At 42.1% G+C, this 24231-nt stretch overlaps 3 protein-coding genes across 6 annotated transcripts; 2 read left to right on the plus strand and 1 right to left on the minus strand.

Annotated features, from left to right (window-relative positions):
- rpl5a (ribosomal protein L5a) lies at positions 1-3793 on the plus strand. Its single transcript, XM_003437785.3, has 8 exons — positions 1-170; positions 487-556; positions 647-762; positions 845-979; positions 1109-1311; positions 2622-2799; positions 3405-3493; positions 3633-3793. Exons 1-8 carry the CDS (start codon positions 168-170, stop codon positions 3733-3735), a joined length of 897 nt encoding a protein of 298 aa, XP_003437833.1. The 5' UTR covers positions 1-167; the 3' UTR covers positions 3736-3793.
- Positions 3794-4127: 334 nt separating this feature from the next.
- dipk1aa (divergent protein kinase domain 1Aa) lies at positions 4128-14754 on the minus strand. Of its 3 annotated transcripts, none has more exons than XM_019348124.2 (8): positions 14614-14754; positions 14281-14401; positions 13868-14162; positions 8732-8866; positions 8491-8598; positions 6843-7019; positions 6620-6751; positions 4128-6530 (listed from the first exon to the last, which is right to left on the minus strand). In XM_019348124.2, exons 3-8 carry the CDS (start codon positions 13919-13921, stop codon positions 5850-5852), a joined length of 1287 nt encoding a protein of 428 aa, XP_019203669.1. In that variant the 5' UTR covers positions 13922-14162; positions 14281-14401; positions 14614-14754; the 3' UTR covers positions 4128-5849. The 3 variants fall into 3 exon arrangements, with proteins under 3 accessions (XP_019203669.1, XP_005476100.1, XP_025755903.1); XM_005476043.4 differs by having other exon boundaries at positions 14473-14614; XM_025900118.1 differs by lacking the exons at positions 8732-8866; positions 14614-14754.
- Positions 14185-23966, plus strand: mtf2 (metal response element binding transcription factor 2). 2 transcript variants are annotated; one of them, XM_003438019.5, is made up of 15 exons: positions 14185-14308; positions 15889-16093; positions 16242-16323; positions 17419-17529; positions 17686-17786; positions 18225-18403; positions 18502-18597; positions 18937-19005; positions 19260-19383; positions 19733-19800; positions 19924-20094; positions 23067-23193; positions 23360-23418; positions 23612-23713; positions 23900-23966. In XM_003438019.5, the coding sequence occupies exons 2-15, from the start codon at positions 16013-16015 to the stop codon at positions 23961-23963; spliced, it is 1434 nt and encodes a 477-aa protein (XP_003438067.2). In that variant the 5' UTR covers positions 14185-14308; positions 15889-16012; the 3' UTR covers positions 23964-23966. The 2 variants fall into 2 exon arrangements, with proteins under 2 accessions (XP_003438067.2, XP_005476099.2); XM_005476042.4 differs by lacking the exon at positions 14185-14308 and adding an exon at positions 14787-15010.
- The last annotated feature ends 265 nt before the right edge of the window (positions 23967-24231 follow it).

The following is a 24231-nucleotide window of genomic DNA, read 5'->3' on the forward strand; positions in this document are numbered from 1 at the left end:
TGCCCTCTGTTGGCCTGTGCTGTTTGTCTCCGGTGCAGCAGGGGGCGCTGCCAACCCGCGACACTCTTAGAAAAGAAAAAAAACCCCAACGATACCGACATCAGACTTCCGTGTTCCGGAGTCCGCAAGTTAGTGCAGGAGGGGAAAGAAGAAAAAAATATCCCAAAATGGTGAGTGGATAATGTTCATATACAGCGGGTGGAGACGGTTTGAGTTTATGGAGGTGTGTTTGTTGTTAGATGAGTGTCTAAAGCGGTTTGAGGGTCAGATGGAGCTGGATATTTGCGGCTTGTCGGGCTGTTCCGGCGCGGTGAACCGCTCGGCTCCAGCGTGGCGATTCATGGCTGCTGAAACCTCAGCTGACCTCTTCCTGGAGACTTACTGCGAGGGGTTAAACAGCTTTTGTGCGACTTGGGACAGCTGGGGCCTTGATACTGATGGTATTTTCCTCTTTTGCTGACATGTTGCTCCTTCATCTCTTCTCAGGGTTTCGTCAAAGTGGTGAAGAACAAGGCCTACTTCAAGCGCTACGAAGTCAAATTCAGGAGGAGGAGAGGTAAGTCAACATGAATTGCACACAGGCTCAGATCCCCTTTCTGTGGAGCATGCGCCATTAAACCACATGCTGTTACTTATTATTTGACAGAGGGGAAAACCGACTATTTTGCCCGCAAACGCTTGGTTGTGCAGGACAAGAACAAGTACAACACCCCCAAGTACCGGATGATTGTCAGGTTCTCCAACAGGGACATCTGCTGTCAGGTCAGTGCGAGAAAGACTCAAACTTGAGTGGTCACGTGTTTTTTAAGCATCTGTCTCATCTTGCTCTGTCTATGCTGTCCAGATTGCCTATGCGAAGATTGAGGGAGACCATATCGTTTGTGCTGCTTACTCTCATGAGCTGGCCAAGTATGGTATCACAGTGGGCCTCACAAACTATGCTGCTGCTTACTGCACCGGGCTGCTGCTGGCTCGCAGGGTAAACATGCGCGTGCACGCGCACACACACACACACACATGTTTGTGATGTAATTAACACCAGGGTTGCCATACATTGGAGCAGATTTATGTTTTTGCACCTCTCACACGCCTTCATCCTCCTCCCTAGCTACTGCAAAAGTTCGGCATGGACCAGGTGTACGAGGGCCAGGTGGAGGTGACGGGAGATGAGTTCAACGTAGAGAGCGTGGATGGGCAGCCTGGTGCCTTCACGTGTTACCTGGACGCAGGTCTGGCCAGAACCACTACAGGGAACAAAGTGTTTGGAGCACTAAAGGGGGCGGTTGATGGCGGACTTGCCATTCCTCACAGGTCAGTATGATGTCAGAGTGGCACTCGGGTGGGCCCATTTTTTTGCAGCTTCACCCCTGCAGTAAACATGCGCAGGAACAGAAATGTGTGCATGTTTTTCTTTGAGACATTTTTACAATCGCCTATTTCCAGTTAGAGTTTACGTGGCGGGTTATTCGCTGGTCTCCATCCAGCTAAAGTTTCTCAGTTTAGTTTGCTGGTGCATCTCTGCTTCTCGATGATGATAAAAAGCACGCTGAGCAAAATGTAGTTGGTCCTTCATTTGCATTAGCTGATGTTTACTGTCCTTTTCAAGACGGGGCTGAGAGAAGCAGGATGGGACCGTTTTTAGGATTTCCCATTAGGTGGTAGTTCCTGGTACTGGGTACTTTTTAATACCTGCTCGGGCGGGTTCCAAGTGATCTGAGGCAATCCGAAAATGTGACATAAACAGATTGCATGCCACTGATTGGCTAGTCAGTAGTGTCACACCATGAGTCATGATAGTGACTCCCTCATGAAAATCAAAGCTACCATTGTTCAAACCCGGCAACGAGGAAAATGGCTGCACAAAAACCCCCCACTGTAGTCCCTGAGACTGACAAAACGCCATATACCGAGCAGCAGGTGTACGTACCATCACCACAACATCCCCCATTGTTGATGTGTCGCATACAAATGAGGTCACAGACTTTTGGACGTGCTGCTCTAACAACCCAACACACAATACACATGATTTATACTTCTGCGTCACATCTACGTTGTAACTTGCACCATAGCCAGAACCCCATTTATAACCTTAATGGGGGGGTAACACGACATGCACCACCTGAGAAATGTAACTACACGTCGGGTCGACGCATGGCATGGAAAGTTCCCAAGGAAGGAGAAAGGGGATTTCTGGTTACTAGGTAAGTTGGGATGTAAATTTCCCACAGAACTCAAAATCAAACTTGAGGTGGTACTCTGTTGTAATGGGAAAAGAGCAAAGCTGAGTCAAGCCCAGTAGGTAATAGTGGGAAATGGCTAAAAGATCCCTCGCAGAAGTCTACATCAGGCCTTACGGTCGCTGCCTGTGAGAAGGCAAAGTTGGAGCAGCAGTAACCATCTCAGCACTCACTGGTAAAATGGTGCCTCCTGATGGCGACAGTTCAACTTTGCAGAGGTTAATTACAAAAAGCAGCTGTAACACATTGTTCCACAACAAAGAACAAAACTACCTTGAACCTTGTGTTTTTGTTTTGTCTGGTTTTTGTTAAGATTTTTAAACTTGATTCTTCAGAGGCGTCTTTTAATAGCCTAACTCAGTTTCTTCACACTTTGTTCTTTAGTCTGAAACGTTTCCCCGGCTACGACACAGAGAGTAAAGAGTTCAACGCAGAGGTGCATCGGAAACACATCATGGGCATGAACGTGGCCGACTACATGTCCTACCTGATGGAGGAGGACGAGGAGGCCTACAAGAAACAGTTCTCGCGCTTCATCAAGAACGGAGTCACTCCAGACACGGTAACATGACGCTTGCTGCGTGATTTATTTTTTTATTTTTTATTTTTTTTTACAAACACGGCCTGAACAGATTCTGTCGGCTAGTTTCGTGTCTGCTTAAATCATGGTAACGCTGAGGTGACACTCTCAGATGCATTTAAGATTTGGTTTCCTGTTTCCAGTACTCGAAGTGGTGTTCAACTCAACGATGCAGAAAAAGCTTGACCGCAATTGGTTTTTTTTGGGCACTATATAAAAATAAGTAAAAGTCTGACCTGTTATGAATCATGTAGATGAATATTTCCTCTGCGATTTGATCATTTGGTGATGTTTACATAAACGTAATTTAAATATTGCTTGCATGTCAAATTTCCAAACATGTATCTAATCGAATGGATCAAATGCAAACGGGAAACTTGAAATCATAACAGTGATGATCTCACAAAGATCCAGTATGGGCTTCTCTACATGTAGACCGTATTGGATTAGTCTATTTTTATTTTTATTATTATTATTATTGTTGTTATGTGCTTCTATTTCCTGTTATTTTTCAAGAGAAACGACATAAGCTATTAGGTACACAATGAACAGCTTTGTCATTAATTAAATTCCTGTTTTGTTTTCAGGTTGAAGAAATGTACAAAAAAGCACACGCCGCCATCAGAGCGAACCCTGTACACGAAAAGAAACCCAAAAAAGACGTCAAGAAGAAGAGGTGAGTTCACAGTCACCATCCTGGAACAATAACTGCACTTATTTCATGCCAAGTCAAGGCTGAAGTAGTTACTGGGCTTTTTCTCTCGTGTGGTGAATGTTAATGGAGTTGTTTTTTGTCGTCGTCTCTTTCCGGGCAGGTGGAATCGCGCCAAGTTATCTCTGGCACAGAGGAAGGACCGCGTCGCCCAGAAAAAGGCCAGCTTCTTACGAGCGCAAGAGCAAGAAGCAGGGGACGGTTAGGGCCTCTGCAGAGAAAATACAGCTCACATTGCAGACAAATAAATTTATTTCAAACTCCCGCCGTCTCTGTCCTGTGTCACGAGTATTATGAGTTGCTCCTTTCCCTCAAGTTACACTCGTAACTAATCATCTGTGATCATGTTTGAACCCCACTGGTGTCTATTAACTCAACAGGAAGCAGTGCAGTGGTATGCATTTTAATTGTGCAAAATCATGCTGGGTTGTTGTTTTTTTCATTTCTAAGTAAACATTTTTTTAAACAGTTTCCAAACTCAGCAGCAGTCTGATCTGCGTTGTAGTGGCTTAACACATCCAGGTGTAGTAAGTTCATTTCAGTAACATGTGACGGGTCATGGAGAACCTTTTCAACAGCATGACACGTGAGCACAAGATTTTATATTCTGCACAAACTGTAAACATTCATAAAAAGGACCAGCATGAACTCTATGGCACTGTGATGTGAAAATCCATAAATAATGCCATACGTTACCACAAATGCTCTTTTCAATGGAAAATACAAACGGCAAACATTCACAAATTAAATACATTAATAGTTTTTTGGGTGAGTCAGTGATGCAGCAGTGACTTCACAAGGGTAACATTTGGGAGATGCACATCAATAAGACAGCCAGACTTCTGTGAATAACTTCACATCGGCCACACAGGATACTGTCTCAGTCTATCATGCAGATGAGTGACATTTTTAAAAATCCAGCACTAAGTAAAGACTTGGAATGTATTGCTAAACCTTTAGATTGTGTTTGGAGGTGATCTAGTTTTCTTGTAAACCCAACTCCTGAAAAGGACCAAAATCAACAACCTGCATTTAAAAAAAACAAACAAACCTGTTGAATCAATTGTGCTGCCCCACAGTGGTGCGGGGCGGTAAATAAGGGAAAATCCAAAAGTAGCTTCTTTAGGACAAACATTAAAGGTTGGAGGGAATCTAGAGAAATCTCTGTGTTCAACAGTTTACTGAGGTAGTACTGAATCGTACCGTACTACTTATCAGTATACTATTAAAAAAAAAAAAAGGTAAAATCAGCATTTATGATAGTATGTGGGTATAACTCCAAATGGCATGGGTAACCTGCACATCTGTGAAGGCACCATTAATGCTGAACATTATTCCCAGATTTTCCCTACAAAGGCCTTGCTTAGCTGAGATGACACCCAACTCCATTCTACGTGCATTTGAACAGCTGGCTACATAGTACTAACCTGCATGGATTCAAGACCTGTCACCCATTTAAAACATCTGGTATATAAAATTACAGCATCTGCGCTGGTCTCCTCAGTTTCCAAACACTTATAGTTCTATTGCAATGAGTAACTCCACAGTATAATGCTTTGCACATTTGCCTAACGAGTGAAAGATCCCCTGCAGAGACACAAATCCCTGTAGGATTGCGTCAGGAAGGACATCCGGTGTATAGTCCCGACTTTCTGACAATTGTATGAAACGCATGCACTGTTGCACTTGGTGACACATTCCTTCATGATAACGCACATAAGAATTATGATTTCTTTTTGCTTCTGTGTGGATTCTGTTATGTTTCTGGAAGTACTGATCGTGCACCGAATGAGTAGTAATATGTGAAAACTCTTGTTTAGATACTACAGCACAGTTTGGGTTTTTAGGGCAGTTTAAGTCCTTTTATCTGGCTTTGTTAAAAGTCCACCCTTATCCTAAACTCCCTCAAGTTCTAGGTTTTAATATGAAATTGTGGTATTGATGTTCATTGATTTTACAATCATAATTTTACCAGCATAGTGCGTACTCATCAGCATGATTTTTGTGGCAAAAACAGCAATTCAGTCTCTCAGCTTTTGAGACTTTCAGTAAAAACTACAAGTATGTTTTTTCCAGCAGTGCTATCATGACATTCCACTGTAGTGAACAATACAATACACAATGTGTGTTTCTATGAGCGTGACTGACGGTAGCATGCAGTCATTTAATTATTTAAAATAAGTTTTTCCGGCCTCCAGCTTCATCCATACGTGTGACCGTTCCTAAGTGTTAGTTAAAAATTATTTTAGTAAGTTTGCTACTCTTACATCACAGCCTATTTTATAACCATTTCCTCCTTCAGAGTGACTTCCCCTCCTTGTCACGAGTCCTTGGTGTGTGAGATCTGTTTCCACAGCAGGGCTTTCAGGTTGTTGAGGATAAGCGAGTGCTCCATGTTCATCTGTCCAGCACTACCTTTGAGAGCCATGCAGGCGTACAGCTGCCTCTCGAGCTCCTCTCTCATTCCTGACGGTGCCCCCCGCAGAAGGTAGTCCTTCAGCGCTTCGCAAGCCTTTGCCAAGTTTGGCCTGAATGGCTCCTCCCTGCATCGCCTCTCTGACAAATCGCAGGATGTCTCGCAGTCTGCCCCGTAAATGCAGTCGGCATCCGTCTCGCACTTCAGTGCTCGCATGGTGCGCCTGAACTCCTCCTCGGGAACCACTGCTTGGGTGTTAGTCAGACGGAGCTCATGCCGGTCAGTGTAACCGAAGTGTGCCGCAGCGAGGTCGCAGATCAGAAAGCTCCCGTAGGTGCCGTGAAAGATGTCCTCCACGAGCTCCAGCAGGCCCATGGAGATCTTAGCTTTGCGAGGCCAGGAGGGGGTGAACCACTGGTCCATGGAGTGCTGCAAACCACTAGGAACCCATGAAACAAGAGGCCAGGGCAGAGATAAACCGTACAGGGGTCCATAGGGAACACGCTCTGTCATGTAGAGATCCCCGCAGTAGCCGATGAGACGAGGAGTATGTCCTCTGTCCTGGAGCAGCAGACCCAGCAGCACCTCAAAGGACAGAGCACAAAACTGCCTTAACATCAAGCCTCAGAAAACTGTTCTCCACTGTTAATTATATTATTATGAACTCATGATACCTCATCCATTTGCAGGAGGGCCCATGTAGAGCGGGCTTCTGGCAGCGACACCCGTCCATCCCTGTTGCCATCGGCGACAGAGAGGATTTGGCTGACGAGGCTAGCAAGGTTCGCCTGCTCTCCAAGCTTGGACTGGTGGATAGAGAATGAGAGAAGCTGTTTCAGGCTTTAGTCCATCACAGATTTAGTTTCATCTGAACTTTTATGACTTGTCCTGTTTTACCTTGAGGTGATTAAAGACCATCTCTTTAAACTTCTCCACTGAGGTGCCTCTCGTAGGCTTGTCAAACACTGGGGTTTCCCTCCGTGGCTCTGGTTCCTCACCCAGCTCATAGTGCACAACCTCCCCCAGCTTACAGTGGATGATGCCATCGTGGTCTCCCCAGCTTCCTGTGTATACCTAATGAAAAGCAGAATGGGATAATTGACCGATCACTCACCTTTATCCTTTGCTAATTAGAACTCATAAAAGAATAAACTTTTCATGTAACTCTCAGAAAAAAGAAATTCTTTAATATTCTACAGAGCTCTCCAAAAGTTGATTCTGTTCATCTGGACGTAGCGTTTTCAGTGGGAGAAACGTTTCGTCACTCATCCAACTGACTTCTTCAGTCTCAGCTGACTGCAGGTTTCCCCAATCTTAGCATTGTAAGATGGCGAAAGATGTACCCTTAGGCCCCTCCTCGATTCAGAGATGGTCTTTCCCTTTTCACGTAAGGGTAAGGGTTCAGCCTTCGCCATCTTACAATACTGTGATTGCAGCCATTCCCCAACTCTCTGTGAATGGTACTCATGGCCATTGATCAGTGGCCTTTGATCAGTGGGTTTTGATCAGTGGTTGTTGATCAGTGGTCATGAGAATTTGCATAATTATGATGAAGGAACTGACCTCCCAGCCCATTGTTCCTTCAGTGGTGCTAGTTTCAGTCATTATGCAAATGCACTGTTTATAAGATTGGGGAAACCTGCAGTCAGCTGAGACTGAAGAAGTCACTTGGATGAGTGACGAAACGTTTCTCCCACTGGAAACGTTACGTCCAGATGAACAGAATCAACTTTTGGAGATTTACTTACCTGGATGATTGAGCATGCATCAAGAAGATTCTACAGAGCTAATAAATCTAAAAAATAGCTACAATTGCAAATTCTTTAAATGTTTCTATGTATAAAAATGGCTGTAGAGAAAAGTTCCACAAAAGAAAAAAAAATGTAAATAATACCCTGCAAGAAAAATAGTTACTAGGTGAGCTAACAGAGGCTAATAAAAGCTGACAGAGGCTAACAGTGGTAATCTGTGCTTACTGACAAAAAGTCCAGGATATCCTCAACAAGTTGACTCGGTATCACTGTCATCGGTCAAAAGTGAACTCCACTGTATCGACTGTATTGGACTCTTGTCACAACGTTTTGTAGCCTCCTCCAAAGTAAATACAGGTGGACCGCTAGCCTATTGACTGCTTGCTGCGGTAAACAGGGGCCGACAGCCTACACTCACTACAGATGAACGTCCTGAGTTTTTGAGGTGACATGGAGGGTAAAAACGTAAAAATACTACAAATATTTAATTGTCACGTATCAGTCTTTTATTAATGATTCATTGCTATGTGTTGGTTTTCTAACAGTGTTTAGAAAAATGTTTATATACAGAAACAGTGGAAGAAACATGCCGGCCCATGGCGGCAGTTATGAAGTAAATTCTAAATTTGACGTATTTGTTTGTCTTGGCTCACTAAAACCTGTTTGTCCTACAGCAATCAGCTACGTTTATTCATTTGAACTAGGTGTGGTAAGAAAACAGAAGTCATCTATTGACATCTACCAGTGAGATTTTACACACAGCAATCTAAATGGAAAGTACAGTGGTCTCCTACCTGGTTGTTTGGCAGTGTTGACAGACACCTGCCCATGTACAGTGTTTCCTTGTCGCACAGACTGCTGCAAGCAGACCCATCGATGATCCCCCTCCTGTATTTATCACACTGTAACAAAAAAAGAGGAAAACAATTATTATTCTAACGCGGGTGATATTTTCTTAATAGCCACAACGATTTCTGAGACGAGTTCTTGCAATTTTCAAACCATGGCCTCTTTTAAACTACTGCAGTCACTCACAATAGCATTCTTGCACTCGTGTCCTCTGCACAGCTCTGTGTAGGCGGAGTATTGCACATAGAACACCCAGCTCCCCACCAGCACAGTCAGCCATGTCAGGAACAGGTAGTTCACCCGCACAAAGGAGATCCGAGCCTGTGAGTGGAGAGTTGAAACAAAACTGCGCTGATGGATCCAGATCTGGAAACTCTACAGTACCTAGGTCTCGGCAGTTCATTTCGTTATGAACCTGCATTTCTTCGTATTGGGATTACCTGGATTAACATGTTAGACAACCATGGTTTTGATCTAATCAAACAGGTTTGATCACATAAAAGGTTATTCTAGTGAGAGTTGGGGGTGTCCAGTAACAAGGTACTGGTTGTGTGGTTTATTGCTAGGTGCAACAATAGCTCATTAAGCCAGAAAATGTTTTTTAGAGTTGGAAGTCCCATTCTTCCAGCGCGACATACCATTTTAGTTGTGGCTGGTAACAGCTTACTGCTTGAGTCACAGGATGCACACATCACATGTCTTACAATGCCCCTTTGAGCAGACGTCCTGTTATTTCTGTGACATGGTGAAAGTTAATGCAGTTATTTGCCATCGTGATAAAAATCAGGCAGACTGAAACTTCTGAAGAAAACTACACTACAAAAAAATCTACAAACAGCGTATTTTAAAACAACCTGATATTAGAAAACTCAGTAACTGACTATTTGTGTCATTTTCCTTCACCTGTTAATGAACATTTACAGGGACAAATACATTTTCATCACAAATAATCAGAAGAGCTAGAGGATGTGGCTGGGGAGAAGGAAGTCCGGGTATCTTTGCTTAGACTGTTGCTTCCGTGACCTGGATCTAGATAAGAGGCCAAGGACTCATAGATGGTTACTAAGGGTGGGAGGGAAAAATGGTGCCAGTATTGTACCGATACATGGACACCAGAAATCAATATTTTACTAAATAAATTAAAATGCTCAGGGAGTACTCCAAAGAAGAAGGCTCATCTCATGCACGACCATCCTGAGATTAGCCAAACAAACTTACATTAAATCAGCTCAAGTGAAAGTCCAACACTGGACACACTTAGCTTCACAAAGCTACATCCTAATTCAGAGCTAGCTAATGGCTCGGTCAAGGACTAAAAATATAACAACTTCCTTAGATCCATAAAAAAATATGGAACTTGTGGTGATGATATGGTTGCTCAGAGCTTGTGGGTGTTGCACACTCACAACCACTTTTAATTGCAGGGCGATTGCACAGGTTGCCAGATAGGAAGCAACTTTTCTGCAAACAGCTGCAACCTGACCTGGACTGACTGCAAAATATTGCTGTCTGATTTATAAATGCAGACAGATTGACAACATGTTGCCATCAGTCTGAATGAGTCTTTGTCAGTAAACACAACTCGAGAGGACTTGAGTCAGCTGGATGCTTGTGAGCTGGTTATATTTCTATAGAACAGGAAGGTTGCTGAACGCAAATGTAATGTGAATTTCTTTTAAAAATGAATTTGAGCCTATGTAAACTTCAACAGATATGTGATTTTAAAGGATTTATCACAGTTAATTGATGTATTATTAACAATAGATTGCACTTAATTGCCAACTTGGTCCCTTTCAATCATAGACTATCTCACAATAATTATGGCTGGTTTTAGTGAGTACTGGTATGCTTGCCAATGTTATTGTGATAAAACAGGCACTGACAAAGTTCAACTTTGAGGGCATAATTTGCAAAACTAGATAAATAATATTGTATAGTGTGAAGCCCGGTAATGATATTGTATCATCTGGTATCTGGTGACTCTCACCACTAATGGAATAAAAAACTGAAGTGAAATGAACCAAATCAGAAACAAAAACAGCTGCAGTTGTTGAAAACAGGAAGAAAGATCACGTTTAATGCCAAAATAGTCAAAGTTCAGCTGTGCATACAGAAAGTAACTATTTCCTTTATTACCAACCTATAGCAGTGTTATTTTTGCATCTCTGCGAGGCTGCACTTATAAAGAGTGGTGCTTTGAGTTAAAGTGTAACTTTAGCATGCAACAATAAAAACGATAACATGGCAATGATTAGCAGCTATAACTTTTACCTTGTTTGAAATCCTAGTTTAGTATGCCAACATGCAAACATTTGCTAAGAAAAAAACACAAAATACAGCTGAGGCTTATGGACTCCTTACAGCAGGTAAATACTGATTTGGTGGTGCTGAAGTCAGAGGATTGCAAAAGTCTCTGGGAGGGGGAACGTTAACATTTTGTGTCAATAATTCGTTAATTTGTTCTTTGGTCAGTGGGGCCAAAGGTTGCTAAGCCAACTATCATGGCAATCCACACAACACAGTTACACATTTCACCATCTCTTCTATGGCAGAAAAGTCTGCGGCCTTATCAAAGAGTGTCGAACTAGAATTGCGAAAACTTTACAATAAGAAGTTACAGGACACTTCTGTGAGGTCTTGATGTTGCTCTGGAGCAACAGCTGAAGTCAGTTAATGAAATGATCCTCTCGGCAGCACACAGACTAAGAGAATAATTAAATAAAAGCAAGCAAAAAGATAAAGCAAAGAGGACTGTTGGAAGGCAGAGTGGAGCAGTGAAAAGAATTTAGGTCAGACTGCCTCCGTCGGCCACACTTCTCGACTTTTACCCAAACAAAACTGCAGTTAGTTTTTCCTCCGAGGACTGTAACTGCACTTGGGAGGATAAAGTAATTTTGCTTCTCTCTTTGATTGCATGACAGGAACTGGTTATGCCGTGTGTGTTTTGGCAGCTTGGCGTGCCTCTCATTCAGCTTCAGCAGTGTTTCCAAATCCCAGCAAAATACCCTGGCGGTGTGGCAGGCACCAAGTCAAAAGCCTTTTTATCTTTCATGTGCTGTGATTACTGTAGTTTGTAAACAGAGCAGAACTCTCTGTTATGGGTTTATACACTCTGTGGGAGACATTAAAGCGTCTGATCCGCACTGACACACAGACAGAGGGTCAAATTACTCTTAATTTGTATTCTTTAGAGATTTAAGGCATCTCACCAAATACTTTTACAAAAAGGTTAGGGTACGGGAAAATAACAAATTAATTGTCTCTCTATTTGGTGCATTTCATCAATCTGTTACTGACAACAGCAGGAATTTATTTGAGCTTTAGCAGCTGCTTTTTAATAGAGCAGGACAGATGTCTCCTCTGCATGACCACTTTGATTTTAAACACTGTGTGCCCTGAAGAGATGACTAAATAGACAGTTGGCCTCCACGAAAGAGATGGAGATAAGGATAGAGAGTGAACATTGCTATCACATCTGAATGCCTTGGCATGTGTAAACGGAATTAACATTGCCTATGTGCACACATGGAAATTAAAGGTTGGATGCAGCCCAGCCCTCCATAGTCATGACAAGCAAGTGACTTTGAGTCATGTGTGTCTGTGAACTGTCTGTGGGGTATGTGAAAGCTGAGCAGGACAGAGCTTAATCCTTCATTAAACCCTGTGGTCCCTTACAGTGTCTCCTCTGCAATGAAACCTGATATGTACTAAACGTCTTAACTAGGAAAACAATGGATAAACCTAACTGATGCCACGTATGAGGGTTAAAAAGAGTCAAAAAGATGTTTATTACTATATTACTAACCACAAAGACAGGGACAGAGACTCCACATGTTTTGCAGTTGTATAGCAGCCTCAAGGTATAAATCAATAAAATAAACAAAACAAGATAAGTCAAATAAAATGACTAAGTGCTGAGAGCTGAATGACCTATGCACGACTGAGCTAAGTGACAAAGCACAAAATCCATAGTGCAAGCTTTAGGGTCACTGTCTGTCAACAGATGGTCTCAGTTACCCAGACAAAAGACCCATATCATGTAGAGGGATTTGCGGTGATGGCCACTGTCATTTCATCCCACCTGAAATCCACAGAGCGTCTCAGGACGGAGCTGGCTCTCCTTGTCAGTTTTTGCCTCTAATCCCGCATGACGCACTGAGGGTGGCTAATAATCTCTGATTGAAAACGTGTCTTTACAGGCTCAATGAAGCCTTACTAAACTGGTTTTTAAATGTAGCACGCTTTGACATCTGAGCTACTTGATTTCTGACAGCACAGTTCGGTCCAGGAGCCATATATATGTCAGCTCTGCAGTAAACTGTGATGACTTTGCTGAAACCTGCCTTGTAAGCTTGCTACCTGGAAGAAAATAAGGAACACATTTTGCCGTTGTGAATTTATGAGCAAACAGGTTTCCTAGAAAGTTCTTAGAGAGGCTTTTTCTCAAAATTGGTGAGCCCGTTTGCATTTTGCACTGACCTTTTGTTTGAGAACATGGGGAGAAACTGATTTGAGTAGACCACAAGCAGAACTATTTGCCTAATTACTGTGAAAAATGTGCAGACTGCATGCACAATATGCAGTGAAAACACATGCAAAATCATTTTTTTCTTCTAGGATCAAAGTCCTCTCAGGCCTTAAAAAAAAAAACAACGCCCGGTACAGGATGACATGTTGCTTAGTAGCAACTGATCTCATTGAATTAAACCACGGGCCTACAGGAGACATTGGTTTACTGTAATTGGTTACTGGTTATAGCCAGATGAAATGAGGTGAGCTTGCCAACATGTTTCACACTTTGAGCTCAACATGTTTCAGCTTTCAGTAGACTGCATTAAACTGACTGTTGTGTATGTTGTAATACAGCAGCATTCTACCCTTTTTAAGAGCAAATGCAGCCCTGTACTCTCCTCCTCTTTCATAAGCTCCTTACTGTATTGGGAGAAGTTGCTGGCAGCTGCTCCTCAAATCAGAAGGTTCAACCCTTATTACCCAGCCCAAAGGAATTACTGCTGCCCTGGCACTGCTGAAGGCAAGGAAAAGACTGAGTGGAAGCCCTGGCGTCTTTACAGTCAAAAACAAAGCAGAGCCAGGGAAACGATGATATTGTTTCTAGAGCAGGCTCGCATTCATCAGGTATTTTGCATTTTGCATTCATCAGGTATTTTGATGTCGCCCACACCGAGCAGCAAGAGGAGGTACCCGTTTACTGCCAGCTGTCAGTGTGATGTGGCACCACAGCAAGCTCAAACAACCCCACAGCATCCCCTCATTTTAAACTGCAATCCACTTCACACAACACATCCTGGGTAGCAATCTTACCTGAAAGTAGAAAGACTTTTTCACCCAGGCCCGTGGAAACAGACCCTTCGCCATCACAAAAATAGATCATCTCAAGACGTGGACCTGGCTGTGGGGGATCATCCAAAAACCCATGGGAGAAAGCCTGTTCAGCATCAAACGACGGGCACAGGGAAATTATTGCAGGTTATCCGATTTTAAGCTCAGATTGTCGATTTGTGTTGACGGCGTGAGTCGCTCTGACGGCACACTTTGCCTGCGCCTGGGCTCTGTTTGCAGCAGCTGCTGAATTCCAACCAAAGCAACATAGTTGAAGCTGGGGAAAAAAAACGCAGGTTCAGAGCGCAGGCGCAAACTCTACCAATAAGATGTCTGTTTTTAAGTTTACATGTGATCAACTAATTTGACCAAAACTGCTGTCCAAGCCCACTCACCGATGCCAGATCCCCTCCGCAGATAACGGTGAGTCAATATTGCGTGTTTGCGAAACTCTGGAGGTACAAGCAGGTCAAGCCCAAGCCAGCAAGGAGAGGGAACACAAACATCCGCTTTCTCCTTCAAAATAAAGGTTTTATTGCGGAGACGCTACACACAACTTCCGGCCAGGAGGTCTAATTAAAAATTACCTGTTAGCGTCATGTTATGTTGTAGCGCCATGAAGTGGCCGTACTTTGCACAAGTTTATCAAACATCTCATCGTTAAACTTCTGATGTTTTTGAGTAAACATATTTTATATTTAGAATGTCTCTCTTAGGCAGACACTTACGCATAACACCTCCAGTAAAACGTCGACTAAAATAATAAAAAAAATTTAAAAAAATATGCTTCTTTAAGGGGCGGATATGTTTTGCTTACTAAATGCCCTGCCTACAATTTCAAATGTTTGAAAAAATGGTGAGCGTCGCGGCAGAGACAGCCAGCAGCAGTCGTTTAAGCTCTTCCCATAATGCACTCCCCGATCACCAGCGGGAAACCAAAATGGCGAACTTGCTCGGGGAAAATGAACCGTTTGTTATTTTCTGAGGAAGCCACAAACCCCGCATGTTTTCCAGACACGCTTTGGAAGTGAATTCAGTTGCTCGAGGAGCGGGATAAGAGCGGCTCTTCTGTCCGGTTATTTTTGTCGTACGAGTCGTTTGTAGAAGCGGAGGTGACCGAATGAGGTATTGTTGTCATGTTTTCCTCCCGTTAGGGGGGGTGTGGGTCCGACGGTCAGCGACCTGGCTGGGGTTACGGCTTTGCATGTGGATTATTCCCGCTGCTGAGCTCGCCCAGCTGCCAGCTATTTAATATACAAGACATTATATCAGCGTGCAGCGGCATCCCAAGCTGTCTTTTTATCTTTGCTAAGTGGCTGGCATTGAATATGTCCACTCATTATCCGAACAAAGGAAAGCCTGCATTGGAGGACAGCGTTTAAAGGCGAAGGAAAAAACCCCAATAGTTTCTTAATATCTGAAATTAATAACATTTGTAATAGAAGCTAGAAATATGACATTTTGTATTAGTATGTACAAACTATCTGCTGTCACTGAGACTTGTGGTGGAATGGAAGTGTTCAGTAGTAAGTACATTGGTACATTGGTCTTTATTTCTAAAAGGGTGGTTAGGTTTTTGTTTTTTGTCTTTCATTGCATTGAAGCCATGTTACTGACTATGTGGTTAATTACCAATTAGCACTAATTATGGGTATAATCACCTGTTGTTCAAAGCCAGTGGAGAGGAAATGCCATGTTTCACTCTCTTTTGTAAGCCCTTCTGCAAGCACACAATGCATCCTTGTGTTTGAGGGCTACACATACAGGACTGTTACTCTGCTAGCTGTTATCAGTTTAAAAAAAAAATACCAATAACATGCATTAAGTTGTACTAGTATTCTTTTGAGGAAACAGAATACACCACATATAAATAATTACAATCTGTTTACAGTAAGCAGAAAAAAAAATTCTCCTAAATTAACTTTGAACTTATTCCATATCCGCTTGCTCCATAGTCTAAATTCACATCTGCCTCTGTTCTCTTGTATTGCACTGTTTTTCAGAGACTCAGGGGTTGTGGATCACCTGTCTGTGCATCACAGAGCTCATCCCCCGCAGCGGCAGCAGCAGGCTGTGTCCTTGTCCCCCACAAGCCTTTCTGCCAGGGGAGAGTATGGAGAAGACAGCATGTCTGATAGGTTTTCAGAGGGACAGGATGTCCTGGCCCGGTGGTCAGATGGCCTTTTCTACTTGGGGACAATCGCAAAGGTTAGTGTGAGGATGATGCATGAAGGTAAACGGACTGTGTGGAGAGCGTTGGCAGAAAAACTCCTGAAATCAGTATAGGTCATTTGCAGCAAAATCTGCTCCTGTCGCATCTGGAAACAAGTAAATCTTTCTTTGTTTTGTTTTTCAGATAGATCGGGACAAGCACCGATGTTTTGTGGTTTTTGAGGATCGGTCAAAGTCTTGGGTTCTTTGGAAGGATATTCAAACAGGTGAATGTTGGCTTCGAGGTGGATAAGAATGGCTTCATTGATCCCAAAGGGAAATTTAAAATGTGCAATATATTTTAGTTTAATTGCTAGATAATATGCAGTAAAGATACTGTAAGCCAGTGCAAAGAGGGTGGGGAGTCAATTATCCACAATTTGTGCTGTGCAAACCTTTCTGCCTCTTCCAGGACTTACTTATCTCTTGCTCTTGTCACTGACAGTTAACTGTAGAGTGTATCAGTACAGTCGCAGTGCATTGCTAATATGCAGACGGGCTGCTATCGCTCCACTTAAGCCCCTTTAGCTATTATGGTGTTAAGAAAAACTTATTCTTCATTTTTATTCTTAAATGGGATGGGTCATGAATAAAGCATTAATGAAAGCTATGATCAGACACATTCGTCACATTTGACTGTAAACGATTTGTGGGATAATTTTTATTTATTTATTTTAACCTCAAACCTCATCTCAATAGTTGAATTGTGATATATTAAAAAAGTATGACAAAGAATCACCACATGAGATGCAGTCAAAATCTTGTTATAAATTCTATTCCTGTGCAAGTGTGATAAAGCGCTATGAGGCAACTGTTGCTGTTATTTGGCGCTACATTAAAAAAAAAATAAAAAAAATGATTTGAATAGAAATCCCCCTTTCGGGTCTAGAAAAGACACATAGTTATTACAAACATCCCACACCCTCGAATATGCTCAGGAGGAAGAAGGCAGCAAACTGTCCGCAATCAGGATGAAAACGGCTTTATTCCTGCTGAATCAAAAGTTAAGCCAGTAGATGGAATCTTCTCTCTAGTATCCTGGTGTAGACCTTCAGTGACACGGAAGCGTGATTACCCCCCCCCCCCCCCCCCCCCGATAACCAGACAGTTTGGATTTTATTTATCCAGGTTGTAAAATATTTTCCCTGCCACCTTTCTCTAGTTTCAGCTGGGTGAATTTGAGTCATCTTTTGTTCATGTGATGACTCGGTGTACTCCTCTGACCTCGTTTAACTGAAAGCTGCTTTAAATGATACCCTTAGTCATACCACCATTGATCTGAAACTTTAGTTGCTTACCTTCATGACTTTGGTGCTGTTTAGGGGAAGAAGATGATGAGGATGACGACGACGATGACATTGTCTGCTCCATATGCCAGGACGAAACTTCAGAGGAACCCAATGAGATTGTCATTTGTGACAAATGTGGACAAGGTATCATTTATTGTCTCTGATGTTCCAACATAAGCCAGAAACAGTTATTTTATATTATATTTATAACCCATTTAAACAGCCAGTCTCAGTAGTTTATTTATTCGTCTGTTGGGCTCTAATCTCTGGCCATTACGGATGTGTTCATTTGTGTTTTAGGCTACCACCAGCGGTGTCACTCCCCTGTCATCGATGCTGCTGTCATCGACTCTGATGACAAGTGGCTTTGCTCAGAGTGCGAGCTCACTTCTCTATCTAAGGTACAGATTTTTCTTTAAGAAGAAATGCGTCAAACATTTACCTTGAACAAGTGGTTTAGACGAGTTTGTTAACATGACATATGTCTGTATTGGAGAGTGCATTACTTGCTTTGTTTGTAAATCAAAGTGGATATAAGAGACTTCATAGATTGCTATGGAGTGAATAAAAGTGATTGAGGCTTTAAAGTTTTTATGATCCCAAAATAAAATGTCCCAAGATTAAGAAAACCCAATTAAGTGAATGAGGCTAAACTATTCTGAGGTCATTTATTTATCGGAAAATCCCAAAATATTTATGGAGAAATTTCAAATTTTCTAAAGAGCTTACCAGCTTTAAAAAGCACCTCTTTATATGTGTTTACAAAATTTTCTTTTTTTTTAATTTTTATGTATTTATTTTGGTGGGAAAAATATGCTTTTTGTTTGTTTGGTTCGCAGACGGGTGGTCCGCACAGAAGAGGAGCGTCTGCTAAAGGCTTTTTGCAGCAGGAACAGCAGGAGCCGCAGCACATGGAGCTACACCTGTCCTTCCCATATGTGCTGGAGGAGCTGGTGTGGGACCACGGCCACAAAACCAACATCCAGCAGTGCTACTGCTACTGTGGCGGTCCAGGAGAGTGAGTGACATGGCATCTTCTGGAAAGAGTGAAGAGCTTGGATGGAAATGTTCCCATGTCCACGAAAGTTATAATGTTCATATTTTGTTTGCTTGCAGCTGGTACCTGAAGATGCTGCAGTGCAACATGTGTCAGCAATGGTTCCATGAAGCCTGTCTTCATTGCTTACAGATGCCAATGCTCTACGGAGATAGGTGACCATATTTACTGCTTCTAATGTAAATGTTTTACACTCGACAGTGGATCCTGACTGTATTGTTGTACGTATTCAAGTCTGCTCCCCAATGGCCTGCAAAAGTGTGGCTTTGGAGAACAAGGGCAGCCTATTAAAATGGGTCTTGAAATGATGGTGAATATACTGCTGGGTAATGTTCAGTTTTTAAGTAAAGTTTTGGAAAAAGTGCGTGCACACAAACAGAATGGTAAAAAGAAACGTGTCTCAGTGGACAGTCAGCTAGAGCATAGCTAGGTTTTTATGTTAAACTTTATATTGTGTTCTTGTAGCCTGAGGTCTTTTTTATTTTTGCCTTCAGGTTTTATGTGTTTGTTTGTTCCGTTTGCAACGGTGGACCGGAGTACCTCAGCCGTCTGCCTCTCAGCTGGTAAGAGGAACTTGTACTTTGACACACACAGCTGGCTTTTTTATCATATTAAATTACACAAGCATGCATTTACTCTTCTTCTTAAAAGCTCTGCCACCTTTGATGCCCAGGGCTAGAGAGCTGTAATAAACTTTTACTCCACCTCTGTAATTAAATCTTGTGACTCCAGCAAACATATTTGGTGTCTTTATATTAGTATTTATTTATTTTTTTAAGACAGACTGAAAGAAACAGTATTTACTGAAATATTTCAGGAAGGATGTCGCACACCTGAGCCTCTACAACCTGAGTGTGATCCACAAGAAGAAGTACTTTGACTCAGAAATGGACCTGATGGTGTACATCAATGATAACTGGGAGCTGCTGCAGCTGGGGGAGGTAAGGATAAGTTATGTAATGCACCAGGGACCAATTGTAAACCAACAGATTTTTTTTTTTTTCTTCTTCTGTTATTCATATTTGATTTCATGTCCCATCCATGTTTACTTGTTAGATTTGGCACAGGATGTCAGGAATTGGCAGCCACACAAGTCAGTGTTTTTGTTTTGTTTTTTTGTTTTTTTTTGTTTTTAGCTGCTTACTGCATCGGGTTGATTGGTGGTCTGAAAGCCACACTGTTAGGTAATCCTAGTAGAGGGTTATTTCCATAATAGAAATAACCTGGCCCCCATTTATATTTTTAAATATTTAACTTTTTTCTTGTACAATGTCTTTCCTGTGTCTACAGCTCGCCAACACTCCACGATCAGAGCGATATGAAAATGTTCTGGAGGCGCTTAACAATAATAGCTGCATGTAAGTTTATCTGATGCTCTTGAAATCGTTATGCTGATGACAACATCAAAGTGCCTCAAATATCTCCCAGTATTTGCACAGACTCCATGTTTTTTACATGGGCACCCTTTCACCATCTTCCAGGTTCATGTCAGGAAAGGAGGTGAAGAAAAAGAAGCACTTGTTTGGCCTGAGGATCCGTTTTCCTCCTGTTCCCCCCAACTGTGACGAGCCAACCAGCAGAGCGATGGAGAAGGCTTCACATGAGATAACCATCAAGGGATGCAAGTCCACTAAAGCACTGTCCGCCATCAGGTTAGACATGAAACGTGTCGATTCCCTAAAGTTAAAGGTGCCCACTGGATACTGTGTTAACCTGATCCTGTATAGAACTCATTAATGCCAGGTCCATGTAGGGAGATCTAAAGAGAGATCGAGAATAAAAGCAAAAAGTTGGCATCTGCTTATTGTCAGTACTTATAATGATTATGCTTGTCTGGTGGGAGGAGCTTAGAGCACGTAATGTAGAGTAGTGGTGGGGGATTGAGCCTGAAAGTTGTATCGCCACTTTTCAAGGAAGTTTGAGATAAAGATATTTATGATGCTATGGGGCCAAAAAAATACTGAACATTATGTTGGTGATTGCACCTTGCCGGGATCAGTTTCGATGAATACAAATGAAACACATTTTCTATCTTTTTCCAGTGAAGTGCTGCCATTGATGACATGCTAAGCTAATTTTGAAGTGTGAATCTGTTGCTCTAAGGTGGTAGCAGCCGCAGTGGTACTATAGTGCAATAGAAGTGACACATAACTGAAATGCAGGCACTAAAGTTACCTAGGTAGATTTTTTTTTTTTTCTTTTTTTCTCAATGAAAATGTTTATTTAACAGTAAATAAAGTAACTTAACCTTGTAACAGGATCTACACAGTACCTGTTTCTTAAAGCCCTACTTTACCACCATGTCACCATTAAGCCCGTAGACTGTCTATAAAAGATGGACCTAGCCGTTGTGACATCCCCCCCCCTTGGTTTCTGAAATAGCATTTTGAACCCTTGTGTTTGGTGCTCCTTGCTATGTTGTGTTTTTTGAAACAAGACTCAGAGGAGCTGAGTGAAAAGTTGAGGACAGTGAACCGTCATACTTTTAATCTATTTGGTCACTGTGCGCTGCTTTATGTTTGATCTGACTCAAAATGGGATCATTGTTTATGTCATATCTCATGTTGTAGTCTTGAAGCTAGTAGACTTGAAACTAGTGACTGAAACATAAACCTGTCGGGAAATCGTTAGTCAAGTCATAAATAAAATGAGATGTAGAGCCACAAGGTCATAGACTTCATATAGTGTGACATCTTTTGCAGTGACAGGAGTCTCCCCCTGCTGGCCATTAGAAAGAATGGCCAGGTTCACATTGGCTTCACTTTTCACCACTTTACCTTGAAGCCTCTCCATCTTTTATATACAACCTATAGTAGAAGAGAGATCATTATTTGCTAACAAAACTCCTGTTATTTATTTTTCTATAGTTCATCATTACATGCACAATTTAGAAAGTGCTGGCGTTAGACTGGTGAAGTAAAGGACCAAAAAAACTTTTTTTAGCTGTGCCCCCTTACCTTGTTAATTTAATTTAACAGTGGGATTTTTTTTATGTATTTATAAGAGCATTTTGTTTGTTTGTTTTAGTCTAAAACAAAAACAACGCCCCTTGTGATGTACAGATGAGGACAGAATTTTAGCCCCCTATAAAAATGCCATTTTTGTGAACTATTTTCCAACTACTGTTAAACAGAGTGAGGAATTTATAACTTAGTTTTTCCAAATTATGAAATTATTCTTCTTTGCACATGATACAAGACTATTTCACCAAAACTAGCAGGATTGATATTAGCCCCCCTGTTGCTAATATTCAGTTATCCTTCTTTTGCTTGATAACAGCAAGTCTCGCACACGACTCCTGAGCAATCCCACTCCATTCTTCTTCGGTAAATCTCTTAAGCTCCTCCAGATTTGATCATCTTCTCAAATGGATGTTGGTCTTTAGTTCGCCCCACAGATTTTCAGTGGGATTCAAGTCAGATCTTTGTGCAGGCCAGTCAGTAAAGCTCATTTTGGTCTTGTGGAGGTGGTTCTTTACCAAGAGCAACGTGTGTTGTGGGTCGTTGTCATGTTGGAAGACGAAGCAAAGACTCAGTTTTGCTGCTGACTGCTTGAGGATTTCTTTCAAAATCTTCACATCTTCCTTCCTTAATTATCCCTTCGACCTTGATGTTAATCCCAGATCCAGAGACACTGAAAAATCCCCACGGCATAAAACTTCCACCTCCATGTTTCACTGTGGGGACAGTGTTCTTAGGGTTTTGTGCTTCTCCCTTCTCTCCAAAAATAACCGGCATCTCTGTGGTCAAGGAGATCTAGTTTAATCTAACCTGACCAAAGGATGCAACTTTCTCCAGCTTGTCCTTGGCATAATTCAGTTTGTCTTGAAAGTGTCTGTTCTGCAAAAATGGAGTTCTTCTTGGTCTGAAACCTTGCAGGGTTCCAGTGATCGTCTTCGTTGAGACTACAATTCCTGATTTGGCCAAGTCATGCACTCGTGTCTTGGCAGTTATTCTGGAGCCTTCAGACACATCTCTCACTAGTTTTCTTTCCAAAGTTGTTGAAATCTTTCATTTCCTACCTCTGCCAGGCTGTTCTACTGTTTGGCTCTTTGAATTTCTTGATGGTACTTCTCACTCCAGTTCTTGATACTTGGAAACGCTGTGATAATTTTGAATATCTGTTTCCTTCTTTCTGAGGATGAATTCTTTTTCTCAAGTTTAAACTGATTTCTTTTGCTTTTGGCATGATTTGTTCTCAAGTGAAGCTCAAATCCTCACCAAAGGTTTTATTCTGTGTGTAAATTGGAAGATAACCCACAGTTTTAACTTGGTTTTACAAAACTGAGCATTACAGAGTTGATCACTGCACAGCAGTGGGTTTTTTGGTCTTTTTTTTCCTGAAATCATTCTGTTATTAATTTCTAAAGAATATGTTTAGAAAGATGTTTGAAAAGTTCTTGCTCTGTTTAAAAATAAATAAATAAAGACAAAGTTTTCCAAATTTCATAGGGTGGCTAAGAATTTTCTCCTCATCTATAGATTAATTTCCCTTTTTTGAGATGATTTTCAAGGGTGTCCTAACAGTTCACATAACACATGAACTGCCTAACAGTTTCACTGTTATTTCAGGCACAACTGCCTTTTATATGTAAAACTGTTCTGAATGTTTGTTGTTGCTCTAGAAGTCCCAGTGCTCTCACCAATGGCACAGAGAAGAAGAAGAAAAAGAAGAAGAGAAAGAGGAAGCAAGGAGCACGCTCTCTGGAGACTCTGGCTAAACCACAACGCTCCAGTGAGCCCTTGTCCCAGGTGTGTGTGTGTGTGTGTGTGTGTGTGTCTTAGTGGGCGTGAGCTGGGGTGTGTGCATGGAGGGATGGGTATTTTTGCGGTTATTTTGTATAGGTGTTAGACATTTACTGTTGGTGTTATATGAGAAGAAACCATCTTTTTGGGGTTTTTTCCTTTGCTTTGACAGGAAATCAGGAGACCTCCACCGTTAGAGCCCCATGCATTGGATCACTTTACATCTGTCAAGTAAGTGGGCAATTTTAAACTGTAGTTCTAAAGCAATCAGAACTGTTCAGCTTTGTTAGGGTGAAGATTCAGGCAAAAGCAAATTGAATTATCAATCACAAACACAATGTGTTTATTCTTTGATTTGCTTGATTCACTGTAACATAAAAAGAAGCATAATGTTTTAATCTTTTACTTTCCCCCAAACCACCAGGAGTGACGGGTCTCTGCTGTCTTTAAAAACTTCAGATGTGGAATCCATTGGTACCCTGAGCACTTCAGAAACTACCTCAACTAGCATTTCAAGACAGTCCAGGTATGCCTGCCTGATGTTTGCACTGCACTGAAAGTAGAATTGTGCTGGGTACTCAGACACTTGCATGGCTGTAGACCTTTTAAGTCTTGTTTTCCTAATTATTCTGTAGTCTGTTTTTTATTGTTGCTCTTTGAATTAACAGCATTTTTTTTTAACTTCCTCTTTTTCCTATCAAACACCCTCCAGCCTCTGCAGCTCCAACAAGACACGTACAGCAGCCCCTGTCATGCCTGTTTCCCCCCACCTTTAAAACGGAAACGTGGACGGCCACGAAGGGTCCCCCAGCCCCCACCCCAGACATCCCCCCTCCCAGCTACGCAGACCCACACCCCTCAGCCACAGAGTTGTTGAACTCCCTCCCAGGGCTTCACTCTGCAGACATAATTCACGGCATGGACCCCAACAGCCAGCTCACCCACCTAAAGAGCTCCATCAGCAACTATTTTGGAGCAGCGGGGCGTCTGGCCTGCGGGGAGAAGTACAAAGTCCTGGCCCGACGGGTCACCCTTGATGGCAAG

Source organism: Oreochromis niloticus, linkage group LG18, assembly GCF_001858045.2.
Source record: "Oreochromis niloticus isolate F11D_XX linkage group LG18, O_niloticus_UMD_NMBU, whole genome shotgun sequence".
NCBI classification, from domain to species: Eukaryota; Metazoa; Chordata; class Actinopteri; order Cichliformes; family Cichlidae; genus Oreochromis; species Oreochromis niloticus.